General features: G+C 38.4%; 1 protein-coding gene across 1 annotated transcript in view; it reads right to left on the reverse strand.

The window, feature by feature from the left end:
- PPP6C (protein phosphatase 6 catalytic subunit) overlaps window positions 1-19,317 on the reverse strand; it is a 35,050-nt gene that overhangs the window by 15,292 nt on the left and 441 nt on the right. Inside the window, exon 2 of the mRNA XM_075560505.1 lies at window positions 145-240. Within this exon, the coding sequence (XP_075416620.1) occupies window positions 145-240 (96 nt within the window). The remainder of the gene's footprint in view (window positions 1-144; window positions 241-19,317) is intronic.

Consider the following 19,317-nt stretch of genomic DNA (forward strand, 5'->3'; position numbering starts at 1 on the left):
CTACAATACCCCTAAGGTTCCCAACGAGGGTAAATACTGTCATTGAGAACCTAAAGATGAAGGGAGGCTGCTTTGGAATTCTTTTTATATATTTTTTAGCACATGGCCTTTGGAAAGAATAAAAATCTGCTCATGAAATTTTACCTGTCCATGTATGTCTCCACACACTGTTACTGGTGTTGATACTGGCTGAACATTAGACTCTTCCAAGAGGAGGTCACACACATAGTCACAAAGTCGCTGTAGAAAAAAAACACAAGCTTTTACTACAATCTCAAAGCTAAGGATCAAATGCAAGAACTGCAGGAAAAAGTGGCAAGAAGATTCAGAACACTGTTTGAGAGAATCAGAAATAACCCGTGAAGTGCAGAGAGCTTTCTGTCAGCTTTCACCTATAGTTCATACTGCCTAAGAATGACACAACCAATACTCCAAAATACAAACTCTAACTACACAGAAAATAGGTTCCCTCTACTTTGATAAGACAAAGATTGTTGTTGTTTTAACATGAAAATATAACTTTCATTATTTTTGACTCTGAAACAGATATGCTGTTTTTCAGCGATTTGGCAAAGTATTTCACTCCTGAAATGCATGGAAAATAAAGTTTAAACAAGATAGTTTTTTAAGGACTGAAAAACAATGCTTTTCACAAAAATAAACATTAAAAGAATTATATCACAAAAAAATACATTGTAAACTAAGCACTTACCATATGGCTTGCACTCTTGGTATTTATCCCAAATAAATGAAAACTTATATTCATATAAAAATCTTCACATGAATGTTCATAACGACTTATTCATAATAGCCCAAAGTGGAAGCAAATCAGATGTCCTTCAATGAGTCAAAGGTTAAACAATGTGGTACATTTGTACCACAGGATATTTGAAGTCAAGAATTTCATTTTACTTGGGTCTACAATCAAAGCTTACTGAAGAAGCAGTCAAGAAACCAAACAAACATCTGTTGAACAATACTTCACGAAAGGATTAAAATGCAAAGTTGTCACTGGCTCAAGCCATGGTATTTTCAATCACCTTATCTGCATGGAAAGTTAGACAATGAGTAAGAACAACCAAAAAGAAAGTGATGCATTTAAGTTATCATGCTGGCAAAGAATACTGAAAGTACCAGAAGAACAAACAGATGTGTCTTAAAAAAGTACAGACAAAATGTTCTCTGGAAGGTTGGGGAGACCATCTCCAATACTTTAGACATGTTATCAGAAAAGACTAATCCTTAGAGAAGACATCATGTTTGGCAAAGTAACGAGTCAGTGAAAAAGAGTAAAACCCTCAATGAGATGGACTGACACCGGTTGCAATCAATGGCTCAAACTTAATAATTGTGAGGGTGAACAAGGACCTAACAGTATTTTGCTGTACATAGGGTCACATGAACTGGAACCACTCAATGCCACCTAACAATAATGTGGACACATAACATCCTGGGGAATTTTAACAGTGGAAAAAAAGTCAACCCCAAAAGGTTGTATGCTTGCATTTATATAACAATCTTGCAGTGACAAAATTATCGAAACAGATACTGATTAGCGGTTGCTAGGGCCCTGGGGACAGCAGGAGGGATATAGTATGAGGAATCCTCAGGATAATCAGCATAGAACTACATACGTAACACCAATGTGGTACAATAAAAATGGGGGAATCTGAACAAGATCTTAGAGTGTCTCAATATCTATATCCTGGCCATGATACTGCATTTAATTCTGCAAGGTATTACTATTGGGGAAACTGAGTAAATGGTAAATCTCTATATTATTTCTTAGGACTTCATGTAAATCTGTAATTATCTCAAAAAAAACATTCATTTAAAGAAATTAATAATTTTAAAATGTAAATGAAAACATTAAGGAACCACTTTATTATAAATTTATAAATTATTATTTATAAAGAACTCTGAATGTCTGCATTTCAACATATTTACCCTTTCGTAAACCTAAATCAAGAGATTTCACAGAAAGCAAATGACTCTCATCACAGCACTGTAGCATAAAGTATTTCTCTCTGCTTTGCAGAAGGAACCTTCCATCTGAGACCAGATGGCTTAGAATAAACATCAAGTGTGTTGATTGATGGTATAATGAAAGGACTAAATTAGTTGAGGCAAAATGTGTATAAATTATTGAACATAAAACTCTGATCATATTGAATGAAGGGGGAAGTGCAGAGTGGAGACCCAAGGCCCAAGTGTCGGCCAATGGAGATCCCCTCATAGAGGGGTTTAGGAGAGGAGATGGGTTAGTCAGAATGCGAGGTAGTACCGATGAAGAATACAGCTTTCCCCCAGATCCTGGATGCTTCCTCCCCCCAACTACCATGATCTGAATTCTACCTTGCAGGGCTGGATAGGGCAGAGGTTGTACACTGGTGCATATGAGGGCTGGAGGCACAGGGAATCCAGGGTGGACGATACCTTCAGGACCAAGGGTGTGAGGGGCGATGCTAGGAGAGTGGAGGGTGAGTGGGTTGGAAAGGGGGAACTGATTACAAGGATCCACATGTGACTCCTCCCTGGGAGATGGACGGCAGAGAAGGGGGTGAAGGGAGACTCCGGATAGGGCAAGATATGACAAAATAACAATGTATAAATTACCAAGGGCACATGAGGGAGGGGGGAGTTGGGAGGGAGGGGAAAAAAAAAGAGGACCTGATGCAAAGGGCTTAAGTGGAGAGCAAATGCTTTGAGAATGATTGGGGCAGGGAATGTATGGATGTGCTTTATACAATTGATGTATGTATATGTATGGATTGTGGTAAGAGTTGTATGAGCCCCTAATAAAATAAAAAAAAGAAGAGAAAAAAAGAGAAAATGATTAGGGCAAAGAATGTACAGATGTGCTTTGTACAATTGATGTATGTATATGTATGGATTGTGATAAGAGTTGTATGAGCCCCTAATATAATGTTTTAAAAAAATAAAAACTCCTGATCTACTCTGTAAACCTTCACCTAAATCATAATAAAAAGTTTTAATAATAGAAAAAGAAACACATGAAACCCATGATGATAGTTGCTAGAGGTGTCAACCATATAGGCCTAAAATATCACGTTTCACTTACTTTAAAAGAAAAAGTTGCATTCTTGGCGGAAGGACATATAGATGTGTTAAATAATTCTTCATAGTTCACTATAGTTATTGCATTTTGAATGTTTTGGAACTACAAAACAGCTGACTGAAATAATGCAAGATATAGAATATAAATGATGCTACCATTATTGTTAAAAGACATATATGCGCACAAATACTTGCTTACATGTAATAGTGTATGCCTAAACTGTTCTTTCTAGAAGGATCTCAAAGAAACAACACTAGCTACCAATATGAAGGCGTTGGGAAAGGGGAGTTAAGGAATTAAAAAGGCAGGAGGGAGACAGGAGCACTAGAACTGTGAATGCGCAACTCATTTTAAAGATGGTTTAACCATAGGGTGGGATGCTCTAAAATTGATATGGTAAGGATTGTACATTCTCCTTGATATGATTGAATGACTGAAGTATTGAATTGTGTGTATAATTTATGTGCCAATAAAACTGAGAAAAGGGGAACCAATCACAAGGGTCTACATATAACCTCCTCCCTGGGGTATAGACAACAGAAAAGTGGGTGAAGGAAGACGTCGGACAGTATAAGATATGACAAAATAATAATAATTGATAAATTATCAAGGGTTCATGATGAAGGGAGGGAAAAAATGAGGAACTAATGCCAAGGGCTGAAGTAGAAAGCAAATTTTTGAGAATGATGATGGTAACAAATGTACAGATGAGCTTGACACATGGATATATGTATGGATTGTGATAAGAGTTGTACGAGCCCCCAATAAAATGATTTTTTTTTAAAAAGGCACTGGGTAACTTGGTACAACAAAGGAGGAAAGACAAGTTTACAGTCGTCACACATTTTAAGTTTGAAGCTTTATGATTCTACTACCTATACAAAAATATTTTTAAGAGATATTACCAGAAAAAACTATTATAGGGAAAAAAACAATAATAAGTGTTCCTGAAGGGTAGGATGGGTGAGGGAGGGGATAAAAGGAACTGATATCAAGGAGTTCAAGAAGAAAGAAAATGTTTTGAAACAGATTATGGTAGCAATTGTACAATACTGGTTGATGTGATTGAACTATGGCTTGTTATTAATATCTGTAACACACCTCAGTAAAATGGTTAAAAAAAATTTTTTAAACAATTTATTAGGGGTTCATATAACTCTTATCACAGTCCATACATATACATATATCAATTGTATAAAGCACATCTGTACATTCTTTGCCATAATCAATTGGTTAAAAAAAAATTTTAAGTTATTACCGGTTCTACATAAAGATACCATTGCTGTTATTAGGTGTCATCAAGTTGATTTTGACCCACAGTGAACTCATGTGACAGAGGCTGTCTTGCCCCATAGAGCTTATTTGGCTAAATCAAAATCCACTCAAGGGTACTTGATACCAACAAGCTTTACAGAAGCAGATCTCCAGGTCACACTCTCCCTTGGAGCTGCTATTTGGGTTTGTCCCCCCAGACTTCCAGTTAACAGTCTAGTGCTTAACCATTGGTCCCACCAGAGCTCCTTATTCTACAAGTAGAAAAGGCAGATATTTCATTTTTCATATGAATGTCATAATTAAAACAAAACAAAATGGGGGGCTTCAAAAAGCTCATGAGAAAACATTATCTTTTCATTTTTCCATGAACTTTTTGAGTTCCTGTGTGCATGTGTGAGTGTGCGATCTACAGATCCAATGAAAAATATCAAGAAATTTATAGAAATTGATAAGCTGATCTAAAATGTTTATGAAAATGCAAAGAATCAGAATAGTCAAAACAATTTTGACAAAAAGGACCAAGCTGGAGTACTCACAATTCCCAATTTTAAAACTTACTACTATACTAGTCAAGACGGTGGGGTGCTGTTATAAAGATAAAACATACATTTCAGCGGGAAATGATTGAGAGTTCAGAAACAAACCCATACAGTTGAGGGTTGAATTGTGTCCCTGGGACAGTTAAACTTCATCATCAACTTGGTTTTCAGTGGTGTGGTAGTTGTATTGGAGGAGTCTGGCAGTTACGTAATGATAAAGTCATCTCCCATGAAGGGATCTGATATAACCACCTCCATGATTAGATTCACTTTAAGCAGCCAAACATTGAAAGAGATTTTCCTAAAGGGTGTGAGCTGCATCTAATATATATGAACTTTTTGTCAAAGGTCCCTTCTCAATCTGGATACTATATCTGGCTTGTCATCTTCTGACTTCTAGTTCTTGAGACTTGAGCCAGGGAACCGACATTGGATCTGCCTATCTTGGATTTGTCAGCCCCATATGCCTACAAGACCAAGTTATATAGTCTCCATACATACATATATATACTTTACTGGTTTTGCCTCTTCAGAAAACTGAAATTCATTGTCATGGAGACGATAGTCCTAGCAACCCTACTTAATTAAGGAGAAACTACCCTTTGGATTTTCAAACTTTAAATCTTTATAGGAGCAGCCATCTCATCTTCCTCCTGTGGTGCAGCTGGTGGTTCCAAGAGCTTATCTTGTAGATAACAACTCAATGCATAGTCCACTATGCCACCATGGCTCCTTCAGTTTAAAACAGTACACCCACAATATGTGCTGTAAATCCTAACTTCTTTGTCCTCGGTAAAAATCCCATTTGGGATGGGGTTGTCTTTGTTACATTAGCACAGCAGGATTAGTGTAGCGTGTGTTTTAAGTTAATTTCTTACACACTATAAAAGGAGATTATTAAAGCACAGATGGGAGTAGAAAGACACCAAACCATGTGGAGATGGCCTTGGTGCCAAGAAACAGAAGCTAAAGATCTTCCTTCCAGGGGACCGGATAAAGAAATTCTTGCCTTAGGAGCCTGCTGGCGTTCTAGTCCAGTGGTTCTCAACTTTCCTAATGCCCTTTAATACAGTTCCTCATGTTGTGGTGACCCCCAAGCATAAAGTTATTATCAGTGCTACTTCATAACTGCAATTTTGCTACTGTTATGAATCGGGCAACCCCTGTGAAAGGGTCACTAGACCATCATAGGGGTCGCGACCCACAGGTTGAAAACCACTGTGAATCTAGCCTCTTAAATTGGGAGAAAAAAGTACCCTAGTGGCACAGTGGTTGCTTATTGGGCTGCAAAGACCTGCAAAATCTACAGTTCCAAACAACCAGACTCCTCAGGGGCTCTCTACTCCCTTAAAACAGTTACAGTTATTATATTGTTGAAAACTCAGAGAGGCAGTTCTGCCCTGTCCTATGGGGTCACTATGAGTCTATGGCAGTGAGTTTTAAATTGTGAGAAAATGCTTTTGTTTATTAAAGCCACCCACTTGCAGTATTTGTTACAACAGCACAACATAAACTGAGAAGTTCAGTTATGGTTCTGCCTTTTCAACAAAAGAAACTGGGGAAAATATAGTTGGGCCCCTATCTCACTCCATATACAAAAAATTAACTAAAAATGCATTATAGGCCTAAATATAAAAACTATAAAACTCTTCAAAGAAAACACAGAAGTATCTTTGTGACTTTGGATTAGGCAACAGTTTCTCAGATGTGACAATAAAAGCAACACATACTATTTTCACCCAGAAAAAGGAATGATATACTGACATGTTATAACATGGGTGAACCTGGAAGACATTATGCTACATGAAATAAACCAGTCAGAAAAAGACAAATATTGTACATCATTTACAGGAAGTATCTAGAATAGGTAAATTCATAAATTCATACAGAAAGAATATAGACTGGAGAGGTTGTGCAAAAGGGGCAAATAGGATTTACTGCTAAAGTGTATAGTTTCTGTAGGGTTTTAAAAAAACAGATGTGGAAATAGTAGTGATAGTTATACAATATTGTGAATGTACTTAATGCCACTAATTTATACAGTCAAAAATAGTTAAAATAGTAAATCTTGTTACAATTTTTGTTTCCCAAAAAAGATCAGCTTTGTACAGTATAATATTTCTATTAAAAAATCATTAGGTCAAAAAAAGGAACTGATACCAAGGGTTCAAGTAGAAAGAAAATGTTTGGAAAATGATGATGGCAACATATGGACAAATGTGCTTGACACAATTGATGTGTGGATTGCTATAAGAGCTATAAGAGCCCTCAATACAATGATTTATTATTTTTTTTAAATCATTAGGTCAGTATGTTAATCTGGGTTGACTAAAGAAACAAATCCAGAGATACACATATGTGTATAAGAGTTAAATGTGTGTGTGTGTGTGTGTGTGTGTGCGCGCATTTATTTATTTATTTAGCTGTCTGTCTATTTATTTTCACGGCTCTAAGCCCGGCGGCTCTGCTCTGTTCTCAGGTCACTCTGAGTAGGAATCGTCTCGATGGTAGTGGGATTTTTATTGGCTCCCACATGGATACGCATAAAAAAACACCCACCCACTTCTAGTCCAGCACCTCCACCCTGTCAAGAGTTTTATATCAAAAAGTAATTGTATATTAAGAAAACATCACCACACAGTCTAGATCATAAGTCTGACATTAGCCCATACATCCGATACCAGTCTATAAATTTCTCCTCAGATTCATGCAACACCTGCAATGATGCCAAATGCAGGAAGATCACAGGCCTGTGGGTGGAAAGTCTTGTGGATCCAGTGGTGGTGGAAGCATCTCCAGGGCTCTGGCTGCCATCAGCGTGATTACATGTATCCACAACAGGCTTGTCAACAGGAAGGTGAAGTAGAGTGTGTGTCCTGCCTCCAGGGAGGAAGAAAAGAGTTCCCAGAATTCTCAGGAGAAGGCCATGCTCACACAGAAGCCTCATTGTTTATACCTGAATGACAGGCTAGACTCCACCCCTTCACTCAAGTTGACAGGAGTTGCCACAGTCAGATTTTTTTTCAAAGTAATTAGCCCTAAAGCCTACTATTGTGCCCTCACTTCCATCTAGCTTAAAAGTAATTTCAAAGAATATGCCAATAACTACTAAATAATCCTTTGCTTGACCTGCATTACTTTATAATTTTTCATAACAATCTCACCTTCCCAAAATAAAGAGTACTGCTCTCTTTAGGTTATAGCAGCAATAGTTTGAAAACAGTTTTCTTTTCTGATACCAAAACAACAAATACAAAACCAAGAGTTGAATCCATCCTCATTCATGGCAACCCCATGTGTTGCACAACACACCTGCATGCCTAGGTTGGGACCTTTCTGGGGTAGAGTGCCAGGGCTTTATTCTTAGACGCCTTTAAATAGGTTTGAACTTCACCAAGCTTTTCAGTATGTACTTCAGTTCTTAACTATTTTGCACCACTCAAAATTCTTTTCTGATATTATAGAAATGTAAACATAAAAACAGTACAGTGATTCACTTAAAACCTATAATATTTCTTCAGATACACATACCAAAATTCATCAAAGAATTCCATTGTGACATTTGTACAGTACTTAAATGAAACTTGCACAAGAGTATGCACTGTTCAGTTTCCAAGTTCATTTCCCATTAAGGCCTGCAAGTTGTTATTCATTAGTCCCATGCACATTACCTTTCAGAGTTTATACCTTTTAAAAAGAGAGCTAACATTTCCCTTAGTGAGGACCTGATTACCAACATACCATGAAAGTAATATGTATATTTCTCCCAAACATTTTCTAACATATGCTACCAAAGTGGCTCATCTGTCCTTCCCACATTGCATCCAAGAAACAAAAATCCTCTATTTTCTACACTGCTATTTTATCAACCTACTATTCTCAGGAAACTGGGTTTCTTATAAACTTGGGGATTCCACTGTATATACCTCTTTAATGATCAATTATAAAGATGCTACCTAAAGAGAACAAACCTACTGCAAATCTCATTCTGATTTAAACAGACTGTCATCTAGAGGGCCCTGCCCTCACTCTACATTATACTCCCCTCTTTTCCCAATTACTTCTTCTCAACTTGCACTTTAAACTACATAAATTATATACAAGGTATAGAGGATACTGTGATTAAACAATATCCTTCCATGAAAATCCGGAGGACTGTTACTTTGCTCATGCTGCCAGGGATAAAGATTTCTCTGAGAAGTTCTTTTGTTACCACATTCAAGTCCTAATTTTAAAACCATCCATTTTCATTTTTCTGTGTTGTTAGGTTTCATCCTGGCAGTTCTGACTCACTGCGACTCTGCACAACAAAACGAAATACCGCCTGATTCCGTGCTATCTTCACAATTACTGTGTTTGAGCCTATTCTTGTCATATGTCAATTCATCTCACCAAAAGGCTTCCTCCCTTCTGACTCTTACCAAGCATGATGTCTCTTTCCTGATAACCATGTTTGAAATATGTGAGTCAAAGTCTCACTATACTTGTTTCTAAGGAGCATTCTGGCTATCTTTCCTCCAACACAGATTTATTTTTCTGGCAAGTTCATAACTCACTCAAACTCACTGCCACCAAGTGGATTATGACTCATGGGGACCCTACATAACAGAATAGAACTGACCCTGTGGGTTTCTGGGACTGCAACTCTTTACAGGAACTGCTGACCTTGATGTTCACAGCCCAATGTGTAATCACTACAGCACCAGGGCAAGTCCAGAGTGCTTTCAATATTCTTTGCCATAATTCAAATGCAGCAGTTCTTCCATCTTCCTTGTTCATTGTCCAAGTTTCTATGCATATGAAGCAACTGAAAATACCACAATTGGGTCAGGTATACCTTGGTCATCAAAATGACAGCTTTGTTCTTCAACACTTTAAAGAGGTCTTGTACAACAGATGTGGCCAATGCAATAAGTCCTTTGATTTCTTGAGTGCTATTTCTATTAGCATTAACTGAGATGAAATCCTTTACAACTTCAATCTTTTCTCCATTTATCATGATGCTATCTATTGGTCCAGTTGTGAGGATTTTTATTTTCTTTACATTAAGCTACACTCCATACTGAAGGTTGTGGCACTTGGTCTTCATCACCAAGGGCTTCAAGTCCTCCTCACTTTTAGCTAGCCATGTTGCATCATTCACATGTCAAAGCTCTTAATAAATCTTCCTCCAATCCTGATGACATATTGTTCTTCCAATAGTCCAACATTTCATATTATTTGTTCAGCACACAGGTTGAATAAGTATATTGAAAGGGTGTAAGTCTATGCATACCTTTCCTGATTTTAAATCAGGCAGTATTCTCTTATTCTGTTTATATAAATGCCTCTTGGTCTCACATGAGCACAACGAAGTTTTCTAGAATTCATACTTATCACTGTTATCCAGTTTGTTATGGTTCACATAGTTGAATTCCTTTGCATAATCAATAAAACACAAACATCTTTCTAGTATTATTATTTTCAACCAAGATTCATCTGACATCAACAGTAATATTCCTTATGTCATTTCTTTTCTGAATCCAGCTTGAATGTATGGCAGTTCCCTCCCGATTCAATGCAGCAACTGTTGTTGAATTACCCTCTACTAGTCTGGGTTGACTAGAGAAACAAATCCAGGGACACTCATATATGTGTGTTTATATTAAAGAGTAATTGTATAATAAGAATACATCTCAGCCCAGTCCAAATCAAGTCCTTAAGTCCAATCTCAGCCCATATGTTCGATACCAGTTCATAAATTCCTCTTTAGACTCAGGCAACACATCCAATGATGCCAAATTCAGAAAGATCACAGACCTATGGGAGGAAAAGTCTTGTGGATCCAGTATCGGTGACACATTGCCAGAGCTCTGGCTGCCATCAGCGTGCCTCCATGTGGCTTGTCAACAGGAAGGTGAGGCACAGAGAGAGTGTGTCCGGCCTCCAGGGAGGAAGAAGTTCCCAGAATTCTCATGAGAAGGCCACACCCACAAGGAGGGATCTATCTTGCTGTAAGCTGACTGACAGCCTAGACTCCACCCCTTCATTCCTTTATCAAATTGGCATAAAATTGTGTAACTGTCACACACCTCTTCAGCAAAAGTTTACTTGCATATATATTGGATGATTCTGTTTAATAATGTCTGTTTTTTGTTAGGTCATCTTTCTTTGGGATGATCACCATATAGATCCTTTTTAGTTGTTTGGCCCAGAAGCTGTCTTCCAAATTTTCTGTTAGCTGGGCAGTACTGTGGGTAGTTTGTGTTTTGTTGTGGTGTTGCAAACTGTCACTGGTATTTTAAATACCAGTAGGATCACCCAAAGAAAATATATTTCAACTGCTTCTCATACATAAAAAAACAAAAGGCCATTAAAAAGACAAATAACCCTAATCAACAGCCAACCATGACACTAAAGCAGTGGTTGTCAACCATCCCAATGTTGTGACCCTTTAATACACTTCCTCATGTTGTGGTGACCCCAACCATAAAATTATTTTCATTGCTACTTCCTAACAATAATTTTGCTACTGTTATGAATTGGATGACCCCTGTTAAAGGGTCCTTAGACTCCCCCCCCCCACCAAGGGGTCTCGACCCACAGGTTGAGAACCACTGGACTAAAGGAAGATGTCCAAGCTGCACTGAAGGCCTCAGCAAAAAAACCCCAAAAACACAAGGCTTCAGGAATTGCTGGAATATCGATGGAAATGTTTAAACAAGCTGATTGAAGCTTTGGAAACACTCACTCCTATGTGCTAAGAAATTTGGAAGACAATTACCTGACCAATCAATTGGAAGATATGTATTTATATTTGTGTACTTATTCTAAAGGCTCCTGAAAAGCTTAAATCTAGTATCTCTGCAGCAACCTGGTCAACATAGCTTTAATTTTATATAACATTCTTACTTTTACTATTATTTCATCTTAGTTTCCCATCTTTAGTGTCCCTTTAGCTCAATTTCCTTACTAATTCTAAAAGCACCTTATCTCACCAAACTGAACACATCTGGTGATGTAATGGTTACGCACTGGGCTAATAGCCACAAAGTTGCAGTTCAAAACCACCAGCTTCTCTGTGGGAGAAAAACAAGTTTTTTACTCCCGTAACGGGTTACAGTTTGGGAACTCATGGAGCTGTTCTACACTCTTCTATCAGGTTGCTATGAGTCCTTAATCTACTCAATGGCTATAAATTTGGGGGCTTAAAATTTTTTTTAACTTATATACGTTTGGAACTGAGTTATCAAAAAATTAACATTTTATTCTAAATAGTCACTAATCACAGTCTAGGTTCCTGAGGCACTCCATGATACCTGTATGTGAACATACTAAAATCTTCACCCATAACCTCCTTAACTGCAAGTCAGACTTGGTGACTAGCCCATTACCCCGAGGATACTCTGAAAATGATAGTGAACCATAAGCTAAGCATAAAGAGTATCACCATGAAACCCTGTCACTCTCAAAAGCTCTTTTGAGTATCTGGAGGTCATACACAAACTATTCTGGTAATGTCTTTTCACCTGAGCATAGGCAGGATAATCAGAATAAAGTAACAGCTGCCTCTTGCTGTGACCACCACTTCTGCAAATTCCAATTGAGGATTTCGAAAGCTATGTCTCTAAACCAACGGTTCTAAACCTGTGGGTCACGACCCCTTTGGGGCTCCAACAACCCTTTCACAGGGGTTGCCTGATCCATAACAGTAGCAAAATTACAGTTATGAAGTAGCAATGAAAAGAATTTTATGGTTGGGTTTCACCACAACATGAGGAACTGTGTTAATGGGTCGAGGCATTAGAAAGGTTGAGAACCACTGCTCTAAACCAAAGTTCGTGGCTCCCATCACCTCAATTCAGCAGCAGCTTATAAGGTCTTAACAAACACACAAATAAGAAAAGTCTATGAAATCACAGTGTAAACTCCATGTACATTAGTCAACTACACACAGTGGCCTCCCAGACCTGCTTTGCCAGGGGCAAGTCCCTGCCCTCCGGATCCTTTCACAACTTTGTTTTGCTGTTTGATATGTAAGAAAGCATCATGGTGTCTCTTATTGTTCCAAATAGCCACTAAAGACAAGATTCTCAAGTTTACCCGATATTTAGGCCACACAGCACTTTTCACTTGACCTGTGATTTCCTAAACCTGGAATTAAAGTCACTTTCAAGTCATCTTTCTTAAGAGTCCCTATGACACTAGGAACTTTTTAAGTCGTTTCTTCAAATTTCCATGTACTGCATCCTGTCTCCCTACTGCCCTGCACCTTAAAACCCTGGATTCTAATTTTTTTAAATTCTTTGTTTAGCTGATCTCACTATCCAAAACAGTATTTACTCTACAGCAGTTATGTAGAGTAAATAAATATGGGTATTTATAAGACACCCTTAGCTTAAGGAATAAAAATCTAAAATTGTTTTACACAACCTTTGTAGTAAAGGCTCTACTATAATGAAAAACAGTGGGAATGATGTGTGGGAATTTGAATTGACAATGCCCATTCATACTTTTACAATTCAAAGCTGTGTCTCCATTCAGTATATTCCAGAGTGTCTCAACCACAACCATGGCACTGCTGATAATTCTTGGCTGGCAGTAGGGGTTGTAACCCTATGCTTGGTAGGGTGTTTAGCATCCACCCTGACCTCGCCAAACCAGTGCCTACAAGTGGATTCTGACTCATGATAATTCTAAAGCACAAAGTAAAATTGTAAATCTTGCCACAATTTTTAATCTTACTTAATTGTAAATCTACAAGAGCATGCTGCCTTATCATTCCTCCACAGAGTGGATAGTGAATTTAAACAGCTGACCTTTCAGTTATCAGTCCAGTCAAATGTCCCCCAAGGGGTAAAAATGGCCCTGAAAAACGACCTCTCAACTGAATAATATAATTAAAACAGTGTCTGGAGCCCATCTGGTCCCAGTATGTTTTGCCTAACTGAACTGTGTAACCAACAGTCTTCTGGATATCTCTACTTCAATGTCTTCACTCATCTCAAATTCAGTGATGAATTTGCATTACTTAATCTGTAATACTTACCATATAAATTCATGCCGAAAACTAAGCGAACACTGACTGCCTTTCTCTCCTTTATAAATTAATGTATTACCAGGTATACTTTCAACCTCATTATGTAACTGCCAACCAGTTAGAAGCATGACTCGGCCAACTTGATATATAACTTTAATCATTACAATCACAGTTGCTCTCTCCTTATACCTCAGTGTTTGTTACTATCTGGCATTAAGTCATTAATGAGCAAAGTAGTCACATCGATTTTTTTTTATAGTCGTGCATGCAAAAAGTGAGATAAGATGGTTGATAAGTGAGTTTGTGTTATTTCTGTCAGTACAATTGAAGACTATTTTCAGAAGCCAGGGGAGAATGTAATTCTGTGGCCAAAAGGACAAACAAAATGTCAGACATTATCAGAAAGGATCTTGGAGACACAAAAACACTCTTCTATAACTATACAAAGCCAGAGCGTGTCCCAAGTTGTGATACTGTTTTCAGGTTTCTTTGCAGTACTTGAAATACAATGCAAAATCCAAACAACTTGGGTAAATACAATACTCATGAGAATCACATGAGCTCTTCATAAGGAAGGTTACATTTTGATCCACTCACTTATTTCAGCAATATTCTTTCAAAACAAGTAAGACTTGATACAGTAGTACATAGAAAGATAAACAAGACAGGCTCTAAGAAACCAAACAAGCAAGCTTTAAGTCTGGAAGTAAAAAAGACTATTAATAAGAAAATATAAAATCATAGACACTGGATGAGGCAGTGAAAAGGCTATTCATCGAATCTCAGAGGAAAAGGGAGAATTCTTTGAACTTTTGTGGCAGAATTTCAGAGAGAACTGCAAAGCAAGTGGTTTTATTAGAAAAACTCAAAAAAAAAAACCTCACGAGATAGTTTAGATAGAATATAAAAGTATCCCCCAAAATACCACATTAATTATTAACCCATAAGAGTAGTCAGTATAGACCCCACAAGACCAATATTGAGAGTAGCCATACTAGGAGGGAAAGGGGGAGGAGAAGGTGGGGGGAGAAAAGGGAAACTGATCACAATGATCTACATATAACCCCCTCCCAGAGAGTCAGACAACAGAAAAGTGGGTGAAGGGAAACACTGGTCAGTGTAAGACATGAATTTTTTTTTTAATTATCAAGAGTTCATGAGGGAGGGAGGAAAATGAGCTGATACCAAGGGCTTAAGTAGAAAGAGTTTTGAAAATGAGCATGGCAGCATACCGTATGTGCAAATGTGCTTGACATATATGGATGATGGTGGATGGATGTATGGATTGTGATAAGAGCTATACAAGCCCCCAATAAAATGACTTTAAAATTCTTTTAAAGTAGTATAGAATTATACAATTCCTTGTGTTACATCTCTAATTTCTAAGGGTCGCATTCGTATGTTCCCAAAACATTTTAAAATAACTGCCTCAGGGCCCCGAAAACTGAGCAACAGCCTCTAGCTTATGTAATTTCTTTACTTAATACTGTTTTAGGTGCCACTACAGCAATGTTTTACTTATAGAGGCCCAATGTGACAGAATAGAGCCTCCTTATCAGATTTTCTGGGGTGTAATTTTTTAATCATTTTATTAGGGGCTCATACAACTCTTATCACAATCCATACATACATCAATTGTGTAAAGCACATCTGTACATTCATTGTCCTCATCATTCTCAAAACATTTGCTCTCCACTTAAGCCCCTGGCATCGGCTCTTCATTTTTTCCCCTCCCTCCCCGCTCCCCACTCCTTCATGAACCATTGATAATTTATAAATTATTTTGTCATAGCTTGCACTGTCCGACGTCTCCCTTCGCCCACTTTTCTGTTGTCCTTTCCCCAGGGAGGTTATATGTAGATCCTTGTAATCGGTTCCCCCTTTCTACTCCACCTTCCCTCCATCTTCCCGGTATGGCCACTCTCACCACTGGTCCTGAAGGGATCATCTGTCCTGGATTCCCTGTGTTACCAGTTCCTCTCTGTTCCAGTGTACATCATCTGGTCTAGTCAGATTTGTAAGGTAGAATTGGGATCATGATAGTGGGGGGGGAGGGGAAAGCATTTAGGAACTCAAGGAAACTTGTATGTTTCATCATTGTTACATTGCACTCTGACTGGCTCATCTCTTCTCCATGACCCTTCGGTACTACACTGTAATTTTTTTTATCGTTTTATTAGGGGCTCATACGAATCTTATCATAATCCATACATACATCCATTGTGTAAAGCACTTCTGTACATTCATTGCCCTCATCATTCCTAGGCCGCAATTTTTTTTTTAATTTAATCATTTTATTGGGGGCTCATACAACTCTTATCACAATCCATACATACATCCATTGTGTCAAGAACATATGTACGTTTGTTGCCATCATCATTCTCAAAACATGTGCCTTCTACTTGGGCCCTTAATATCTGCTGCTCATTTTCCCCCTCCCTCCCCACTGCCCCCTACCTCGTGAACCCTTCATCATTCATATATTATTATTTTGGCATATATTACACTGTCCGATGCCCCCCCCCCGCCTTCTTCTCTGCTATCCCTCCCCCAGGGAGGGGTATATACGTAAATTCTTATAATCAGTTCCCCCTTTCTACTAGGCATCGCCACTCTCACCACTGGTCCTGAAGGAGACATCTGTCCTGGATTCCCTGTGTTTCCAGTTGCTCTCTGTACCAGTGTACATCCTCTGGTCTAGCCAGATTTATAAGGTAGAATTGGGATCATGATGGGGGTGGGGGGGGGAGCATAGGCTGTAATTTTTACAGGAGCAGTTCATTAGTTCTTTCTTCCAGGGAGACAGTGGAAGGATTCGAACTGCCAACATTGCAGTTAATAGTTGAATACTTACATCAAATTTTAAGAATTCTCTAAAAGATTGGACAATTTCCAAGTTGTAGAATACCTTCGGCTCAAACCACTAAAGTTTAAGTATTCGGTAAATCTGCCTTTTGTCATTCATCCTCTCACTTGACCAAGTATAGGAACTGAACCTCCTATAGTTCTTTCTTAATTTTTCTTGTGGATGAGAATCCCATGAGCTCTCAGTAAGGAAGATTACACTTTGGTCCACTCACTTTCACGTATTTCATCCATATCCCTTCAAAACAGGTAGATTCTGATCACTTCCAATATAGCTCAAGATAAACTTTTATTAGATCCAGAATGTCTATTTGCTCTAGTACCTCCAACTTCTAGTTAATTTCAAACTAATACAGATACATTTCCATCATTCTGCTAGCAGAACAGATCGCTTCCATTAAGACCACTATAACTTTTCATCCCCTCTAACAGAATCTTTAATTTTGGCTTTAAAGTCTAAAACGTGGTGCTCTGAGAATACTTTCTTAGCCTGACAAATTTTAGTTTGTACTTAATGCAAGAAACAAAAACAAAATTACTATAAATTTCCTTAAATACACTAGAGATGAACAACATAAGTAAGCTGATCTGATGGAAACATTTCTAAGAGAAAGAAGGAAAGCCTCCACTTACACAGAAAAATTAAGTTTCATTTTTCTCAGTAGAAAAATCAATTTGCCTAAATTTTTTTAAATGTGTATCAAGAAACTGTAATATCATGTATATCATGCACATAAGTATGGTTAAATGGTTTTAAAAGAAAATGAAACAGCATATTATCTCTTTATAAGTGGGAAGGAAATCTACTGTTTAGCAAACTAAAGAGCTTAAGGAAAATTACTGATTATCTTTCATATCAGTTCAATGTCCAATTTGAGGTCAACATTAAGACACATTTTCATAATAAATGGTATTTTATTTCATATAAGCACAATGCTTAAAATAGCTTCACATGTGGTTAATAAAAAGTCCATATTGATTCACTGATATGTAATAATCATAAGTCTGTCTAGTTTCCTGTGAATTAGGTCACAAGATTGAATGTATTCTTGTTTCCTAAAAAAGTATAAAGCAAAGATAAGGCACAAAAGTAATTTTTGATAGCTTCTGATGAATATGAAATTTACTTTATTACCAGTATTTGCTGTGCTATTATTTAAATTGATGGCGTAGTCGTGATGCATTGGGTTGCTAACTTTAAGTTCAGCAGTTCAAAACCAGCAGTTCCAAGGAGAAAGAGGAGGCTTTCTACGTCCATAAAAGTTAGTCTCAGAAATTAAAAGGGGTAGTTCTACCTCCTCTAACAGGTAGAGGGTCGCTATGAGTCAGAACTGACTAGATAGCAGTGAGGATTTTGTTAGTCTGTTGTTGTTGTTGTTTTTAATAAAGGGGGGAAATCACAAGAATGACTCCCCTATCACACAATCGAGTCAATTCTGAATCATAAGGAGCCTATGGACAGAGTAAAAATGTCCCTCCCTGTGACTTTCTGAGGCTGTAAATCGGTATCTGCGCAAAAAGCCTAATCTTTCTCCTTCACAGTAGCTGGTGGGTTTGAACTGCTGACCTTGTGGTTAGCAGTCCAACACATAACTCACTATGGCACCAGCATTCTGCCCATCTGATAGCTTATATAACTAACATCTAAATCCTATTCAGGTATTCCCAATAGCACAAGTGACCTTAAACATTTTACAGACTTGTTGACAGGTTAAATATCACTTTCCTGTACTAAGGATGAGAACAAAAGAAGAAAGCAGTAATATCTTCCTTGCCAGAAAGAATTCAAAGACAAAGGCAAAAGTGCATGGATTGGAGAATAAAAAGAATTCTAAAGACCAACAATTTATCCACTTACTACATAACAGATCAAAGTCTACTGAACAAAAAGCTAAGTATGAGCGTTCGCTGGCAAATACTTCTAAGCTTCGGTTTAAGCACTACCTTGAATGTACTCCTTTACGCTCACACTCGTTCCGTTACTCCTACACATAGTACTCTTCCTAGGCCTGGACACGAACACAGCAACAACCCACCTCCTTTAGAAAACCAAGAAAATGAAGTGAGAAGGAAACAAAGGACAGAGGCGCATCTCTATGTGCTGAGATCCTACCGCCTGCTCAGGAGAGCTCTGGGATTGGCGCGATAAGGTACTCATAAACATAACTCACATGTGAGTTAGTACACCACCACCAACACTCTTCAAGAAAAAAGAACTGGGCGTTCTCGGCCAACCCCACCAAACCGCCGTGGCCAGTCGCCTTCCCATTGGCAGTCACCTACACGCACAGGAGCCGCGTTCTCCCGGCCGCCGGCGGTGTCTCCTGTCAAACGCCGGCCACCCTGCGCTGCTGTCACCTCTGGGAGAGACGACCCCGTCCCGAGAGCACCGGCCAGGGCGCGCTCCGGATACCGGAGCCCCAGTGACCCGGCTGGAGGTCGGGGAAGAGTGGTCTTCCGACCTCGGCCGTGGGCTCCGAGGCTTGGGACAGCCTCAGGGCCCGGAGGGGCGACTCTGGGACAGGGACCGCGACTTCCCT

Source organism: Tenrec ecaudatus, chromosome 10 (genome assembly GCF_050624435.1).
Source record: "Tenrec ecaudatus isolate mTenEca1 chromosome 10, mTenEca1.hap1, whole genome shotgun sequence".
NCBI lineage: Eukaryota > Metazoa > Chordata > Mammalia > Afrosoricida > Tenrecidae > Tenrec > Tenrec ecaudatus.